The sequence below is a fragment of the Pleuronectes platessa genome, chromosome 24 (genome assembly GCF_947347685.1).
Source record: "Pleuronectes platessa chromosome 24, fPlePla1.1, whole genome shotgun sequence".
Classification (NCBI taxonomy): domain Eukaryota; kingdom Metazoa; phylum Chordata; class Actinopteri; order Pleuronectiformes; family Pleuronectidae; genus Pleuronectes; species Pleuronectes platessa.
In genome coordinates this window covers 12,177,061-12,184,560 of record NC_070649.1, presented here as the reverse complement: position 1 = coordinate 12,184,560, position 7,500 = coordinate 12,177,061, and the positions used below count along the sequence as shown (strand labels likewise).

Genomic DNA, 7,500 nt, shown 5'->3' with positions numbered 1-7,500 from the left:
CACCAGTGTGAGCTCCGGCCACATGGTGTCATTAACATAGACTCCATTTTGGATAACGCAAGTTAAACCACCATTTTGAATCTATTATTGCCACGCCTCCTCTCTCCCTCTCTTCCCATTCTGGCTCTAAATTCATAACGGCTCCGCCATCTTGTTTTGTAGTCAATCCACCATTTTGAGAGTTTTTAGGCCTTGATTCCACGAATCATGATCGGCCGCCATCTTAGATGTGACGTCACCAAGTGACTGCGTCATCGCCACGCCCCCTTCTTTTTCTCTCTCTCTCTCTCGCTCTCTCACACACCCACACAGACACACCCACACAGACACACATTGATAGACACAGACAGATACACACACACAGATACACATAGAGGAATACATGTGTTTTTCTAAATTGTGATAAGCGGCTGCTGTTGTTATCTTTGAAATATGGGAGTTTGTTAAAATGATGAATCATTAAATAACACTAACTTTATTTCACATGCATACACATAGACACACACACACAGAGAGACACTTTGACACAGACACACACACACACACCGAGACAGACATACATAGGTAGACCGCCGGTTTTACATGTATTTTTCTGAATTGTGATAAGTGCTGCTGCTGTGTTTATCTTTGAAATATCGGAGCTTGTTAAAATGATGAATCATTGAATAACATTAACTTTATTTCCCCTTTTTAATAAATGCTTTTGTAATTAAAGTATCTGTAGTCTGTGATTATTTGTGCATATGTATGTGATTGCAGCTGAATTATGATTGCCTGTGCTCGAACTTAGTAGCCTTCACTGTTAATTAAATAATTATTAATATTAAATATTGAGATTATTGATTTGACATTTATCATTATGAGACTGATATTTATAGATTGTATCGTTGGTCCCTGTAACCAGGGTGGTGCCCCGCGACAATAAGCAATGATTACAGATTTGTATTATTCTTAATTTGATAATTTTATTGTTTTCATTGATTATTTTAACTATTATTAATGGATAACCGTATCATTTCGAATTAAATGTGTTACATTTCTTAATTAATAGCTTTATCATTTTTGATTATTTTTAAGAAATAATTGTTATTTTAATAATCATATTTCATGATTATTAATAATTAGCCAACGTCAATTCTACTCCTACTATTGCACAACATAAATGGTGCCCCCGTGTGAGGCATTCTAACTCCAGCTGTATCATAATACTGTACAATAATCCAGATTCATTTTCCCCCAGAAATGAATTTTCGAAGAAAAAGATATTAATTAATTTTTTTTTTTCCTTCCAAAATTTTTTTTTTATCCCTCCCAACATAAATGGATCCCCGTGTGAGGGCGGAACGCTTCACGCATGCAACATAAATGGTGCCCCTGCGTGAGGCTATCTAACTCCAGCTGTATCATAATACTGTGTACAATGATCCAGAAATAATTTTGAAAGTTATTTCTCTGCAAATAATTTTTTTTTTAATTTCTAAATTCCCCTGCACCTATACTCGTGCCTTGCGTATCTGTGGTTGGCTGCAGAGTGCAATCGGTGGTTGTGTATTCGCGATGCACAATATTTATGATTAATCTCTTAAAGAGAAAAATAATTTTGGAAATTTATTTCTCTTTGAATTTTTTATTTGTAAATCCCTTTGCACCTGTGCCAAGCAGGTATACTATTGCCTTGTGTATCCGTGGTTGGCTGCTTATTGCATATTAGTGGTTGTGTCATCTCAATGCACAATAATTATAATTAATTTTCTTAAGAGAAAAATAATTTTGGAAATTTATTTCTTTTTTTGAATTTTCTTTATTCTTAATTCCCCTTGCTAAGCAGGCGTTGTGTATAGCTATGGTTGGTTGCTGACTACGTTTCAGTAGGTTAGTAATATTTTTATAGGAGATTTTCTGCATGCTTTTTAATTTTAAGGAAACAAACTAGATTTGAGAGACTAGTTTTGTTGAGACTAGTTGTTAACCAACTAGGTCTAAAGGATTGAGCCATCGAGCTATCCTGCATAGCGCTACTATATAGACACAGAGTGAAGCTCACCTGTGCATCTTGTGTAGTGTTTATTAAATTTTTATCCGCTTTTAACCTAAGCAAGCTTGAGCGGCCCACCAGGCTCTTTTCGCACTCAGAAGATGAGTAGCATGGACCATCCTGGGGCAAGGGCTCCCTCAAGGCCAGACGACATGTCAGAGACAGTCGCCAGTCTGAGCAATTTTTTATAGAAATGCTATAATTGAGTTTTTGTCCGCTTTTATCTAAGCAAGCTTGAGCAGCCCACCAGGTGTTTGCGCACTCAGAAGATGAGTAGCATGGACCACACTGGGGCAGGGCTCCCTCAGGACCAGACGTCCTATAAGAGACTGTAGCAGTCTGATCAATTTTTCTAGTGATGAAGTGAGTGAGTTGAGTGAGTATGATTTAAGTACCTGTGATCGTAAGATTAAAGAACTGTCCATTCACCTGATCAACCCCACTGGCCCGCATCCAAAAATACCCCATGCTCTGGGTCAACTGACACTCCTCTACCAGCAGAGAGCCGAGCTGCAGGCCCAAGAACATGCGAAGGAGCTCCAGGCCATGCAAGCAGCATGTCGAGCGGAGCAGGAGAAAAACTCCCACCTGCGGCATATCATCGAGACCCGCACAGAACAGGACCAGGCGGTGCAGGAGCACGAAGCTCTGCACGGAAGGTCAAAGGTCAGCAGAAAGGGGGGGCACAGTCAAACAGAGCTGCCCCCCCCCCCTCGAGCTGATATCCCTGATGACAGGGCCAGGAGCTGACGTCATTCCTGGTGGAGCCAGCGGAACAGAGACACTGGGAGAAAAGCTGCGAGCACAGCTACGCAACCTTCTTGCAGAGGAAGCTTTGCTCTGGAGAGCCAGACACACCCAGCAGTCGACCGCTCCAACCCCCTCAACACCAAAGGGGGGGGCCGGACTCAACCCCTAGACGTGCAGTGACCTGGGACCGCTATGAGGCACTCCAAATGCCTTTCCAGCGGACACACAGCATCCACTCCAGCCAGAAGGAACACATCCTGCACGGAGCCATGCTGATTCACACCACAACGACGGAAGGAATCCGTCCTGGAGGGCTGAAGGAGATTTTCCAGTCTGCCACTCAGGCAGGGGCGCACCATGACTCACGGTCGCGTCCTGGATGGTCCTCCACTCCCGGTGCAAGAGATGGTGGCCACAAAGATGAATACTGTGGCACACACAATTCAGAAGACCCTGATGACTCAGCACCCCCTCAAAGAGAGGAAATCTGCACCCGGCAGCTAGAGCCCCTTAAAAAAAAAAAAAAGACATTTATCGCTTCGACCCAGACAACCGAGGGTTCAACGAAGACGACACCGTGGTTCTGGCAGTTCAAATCCAACTAAATGTGGACCCGGCGCTGGAAGATGACAACTTTCCCCACGCCAAGATGAACCCCAGCAAAGAGAACCAGGAACAGCGACCCTTCCAACAGGGCGCCCCACAAAACCAAGGGGGTGAGGATTTCAACCAACCCCACAAACAGTTTCGACCTCAGCACCTGAATCCCTCTCAACAGAGGAGTAGGGGCTGGAACAGACGGAAACCCTATCAGTACCAGGAGTATAGATGTGGTGACCGAAATCCAACACATGGGATGCATCCTGGGACAGAGGAGTAAATACGGAGATGTGTGGATGAAGCAATGAGAGACATTGTGCCACATGTTCCTCCAGGCTCCACTGAGAGACCAGACACTGAACCCCGTTGGCGAAACTAGGAGCAGACGCCCTCCTTCTCCACTCCCAAAGATGACTTCAATGACGGGGAAGGACCAAGGCGCTGCCAGAAACCCCCTCTCACCTCCACATCTGAAAAGGGGGGGAAGAAATCCCAACTTTAAAACAAAAAAAACCGCTCAAACCACTCACTCCATCAATAGCTGCATGCTTTAGACCCTCTGTCAGTAAATTGTATAACGTAGTTCAGGTAGTGAACCTCCTTAGACCTCGTTGAGGATTTTGAAGTCGTTACCACTACGGTTGTGCAGCCCTCACGGGTACACTTGGCAATTCAGTCTTGGCAGTGAAATTCCAATATCTGTAGATCTGAAAACCTAGAAATAGGATTTATCATAAATTCACAGATTAGCGAACAACAGAACGTGACTCGCCGTTCTAAATGTTTTGGTTTGACAGGATAACACATGTTTACCTCAAAACACCAGCACCTACTCAAACATTTTCTTCTGTTCGTGTTTCCACTTTTCTTTCATCTGACTCTTCACCGAAATTCATTGGTATTTTAACAATAACTGCCGATAAGCATTATGTGAAATTGAAAGTGTGTGCCGTGTTTTAGAATATATGTTATTTAGCCTGTCTGCCCAGACAATTACCTCTCTCTGTTTAGACTCATGCCTCGAAGACATTTATGCCTCTCTGCCTCATAATGAACTAACTTTCACTGCTTCAACTCCACTCAAGGATTACCTCTCATGGATTATCACTGGACTCTCGACCATAGTTTGCCCTGGAGACCGGGGTCACAGCCCACTCTCCAGACCAAAAGGGGGACTGTTGGGCCAGAGCCCAGCGGGGTGCCAGCAGACACTGGAGCCGAGAGGAACAAAGGGTTGTTAAACTTTGGGCGGGAAAACATCCTCCTGCAGGCTCAAGAATCTCCCCCTGGTGGTGGAAAAATGTCCTGGGGTTTTTCCCAGAAGCCCCTGCTCAGTTCCAAGCCCCGCCCACTCAGATCCATTTCTGACACTCAATTGGCTTAAAGCCAGCATCATCCTATGACCAACTCCTCAAGGAGGAGGACCTCTCAGGTAGAACAAAACCACTGAGACCCCAATAATCGCTGCCATTTTTACCCTGCTCTGAAGACAACACCAGGCCCCCTTCGGGGCCTCTCAGCTGATTCAGTTGCTAACGGGGGCAACCTTAACTTTAGTTTATCAACCAGAGTTATTTTATTTTCATTTCTTTTATTTCTTTATTCAGTCGACGTTTTTATTTTCAAAAGGACTTTTGCTCTTTTAACTTGAAGAGGCCGCGCACAGGAACTCGCTCGCCGGTCGAGCATCACAGACTTTCTTTCCAAATCCACAGCGGCGTTACCGCTGTTCATCCCCTGCAGAAGCGCGAGATTCATTCCGCTGAGGAGCACGAGCTCCACATCCCTGAAGAAGAAGGACGACGTTCATCCCATCGAAGCAGCACGAGAAAATCCGCTGCTTGTCCGGTCCAGCGGCCGAAGACCGCTTGAGAGACCACGTGATTCACTGGCCCGACGCGCACGCACACCGCGAGGGTGGTACAGTAAGAGGCTTTATTGTCTGGGCAGATGTTAATATAATACGTAGCGTATTGTTTTTAATAATTGAACGTATTTGTTTTGTATGAGACCGCCGAGTCTCTAATGTTTAGCGGCGACTCGCCACTTCCGGTTTCCGGTTACGGCCTTGTGCCACAGTTTTTAAGCGCCGTGAGCAGCGTCTCCAGCTCATTGTGACCGTTTGAACAACTTTAAAGAGACTTTACCGGTCAAACCTCAGCACACAACGCCACTTCGGTGCTGAGTGGTAAAGTAAATGTAACTTGTTTCTGACGGTGCTTTTAAGAGCTTTGCTCCCTCCTTGTATGCTCTCTCTCTCTCTCTCTCCTTCTAAACCGACCTATATACACATCCGATCTGTATTTAGAATACAGTTCATGTAACATAGTTAAATCTATATTCAGAGAGGCTGGACACATCTGGAAGCCATGCGGCCGAACGCCAAAGCAGAGACAAAGAATTCTCTTTGTCTGAAAATCCCTTTGTGTAATTCATGTGACGACCACCAGTGTGAGCTCCGGCCACATGGTGTCATTAACATAGACTCCATTTTGGATAACGCAAGTTAAACCACCATTTTGAATCTATTATTGCCACGCCTCCTCTCTCCCTCTCTTCCCATTCTGGCTCTAAATTCATAACGGCTCCGCCATCTTGTTTTGTAGTCAATCCACCATTTTGAGAGTTTTTAGGCCTTGATTCCACGAATCATGATCGGCCGCCATCTTAGATGTGACGTCACCAAGTGACTGCGTCATCGCCACGCCCCCTTCTTTTTCTCTCTCTCTCTCTCGCTCTCTCACACACCCACACAGACACACCCACACAGACACACATTGATAGACACAGACAGATACACACACACAGATACACATAGAGGAATACATGTGTTTTTCTAAATTGTGATAAGCGGCTGCTGTTGTTATCTTTGAAATATGGGAGTTTGTTAAAATGATGAATCATTAAATAACACTAACTTTATTTCACATGCATACACATAGACACACACACACAGAGAGACACTTTGACACAGACACACACACACACACCGAGACAGACATACATAGGTAGACCGTCGGTTTTACATGTATTTTTCTGAATTGTGATAAGTGCTGCTGCTGTGTTTATCTTTGAAATATCGGAGCTTGTTAAAATGATGAATCATTGAATAACATTAACTTTATTTCCCCTTTTTAATAAATGCTTTTGTAATTAAAGTATCTGTAGTCTGTGATTATTTGTGCATATGTATGTGATTGCAGCTGGATTATGATTGCCTGTGCTCGAACTTAGTAGCCTTCACTGTTAATTAAATAATTATTAATATTAAATATTGAGATTATTGATTTGACATTTATCATTATGAGACTGATATTTATAGATTGTATCGTTGGTCCCTGTAACCAGGGTGGTGCCCCGCGACAATAAGCAATGATTACAGATTTGTATTATTCTTAATTTGATAATTTTATTGTTTTCATTGATTATTTTAACTCTTATTAATGGATAACCGTATCATTTCGAATTAAATGTGTTACATTTCTTAATTAATAGCTTTATCATTTTTGATTATTTTTAAGAAATAATTGTTATTTTAATAATCATATTTCATGATTATTAATAATTAGCCAACGTCAATTCTACTCCTACTATTGCACAACACTGAATACTCCCGATCTCGTCTGATCTCGGAAGCTAAGCAGGGTCGGGCCTGGTTAGTGCTTGGATGGGAGACTGCCTGGGAATACCAGGTGCTGTAAGCTTTTTTCCGCTTTTACCTGACGTATTTACATGTATAAATAAGGCTCAGTGGGTGGCTTCATTCGCTTACGCCCACACCAACCTGAATACGCCCGATCTCGTCTGATCTCGGAAGCTAAGCAGGGTCGGGCCTGGTTAGTACTTTGATGGCAGACTGCCTGGGAATACCAGGTGCTGTAAGCTTTTTTCCGCTTTTACCTGACGTATTTACATGTATAAATAAGGCTCAGTGGGTGGCTTCATTCGCTTACGGCCACACTAACCTGAATACGCCCTTTCTCGTCTGATCTCGGAAGCTAAGCAGGGTCGGGCCTGGTTAGTACTTGGATGGGAGACTGCCTGGGAATACCAGGTGCTGTAAGCTTTTTTCCGCTTTTACCTGACGTATTTACATGTATAAATAAGGCTCAGTG

General features: G+C 43.6%; 1 protein-coding gene, 1 non-coding gene and 2 pseudogenes across 2 annotated transcripts in view; all 4 read left to right on the top strand.

The window, feature by feature from the left end:
- Positions 1–7,500, top strand: part of LOC128431094 (uncharacterized) — an 870,493-nt gene that overhangs the window by 23,921 nt on the left and 839,072 nt on the right. Inside the window, exon 2 of the mRNA XM_053417316.1 lies at positions 6,398–6,413. Coding sequence (XP_053273291.1) covers positions 6,398–6,413 — 16 coding nt within the window. The remainder of the gene's footprint in view (positions 1–6,397; positions 6,414–7,500) is intronic.
- Positions 6,971–7,089, top strand: LOC128436103 (uncharacterized; annotated as a pseudogene).
- Positions 7,152–7,270, top strand: LOC128435119 (5S ribosomal RNA). Its single transcript, XR_008337783.1, has one exon. It is a non-coding gene; the product is annotated as a 5S ribosomal RNA (ribosomal RNA).
- On the top strand, positions 7,333–7,451 carry LOC128435540 (uncharacterized; annotated as a pseudogene).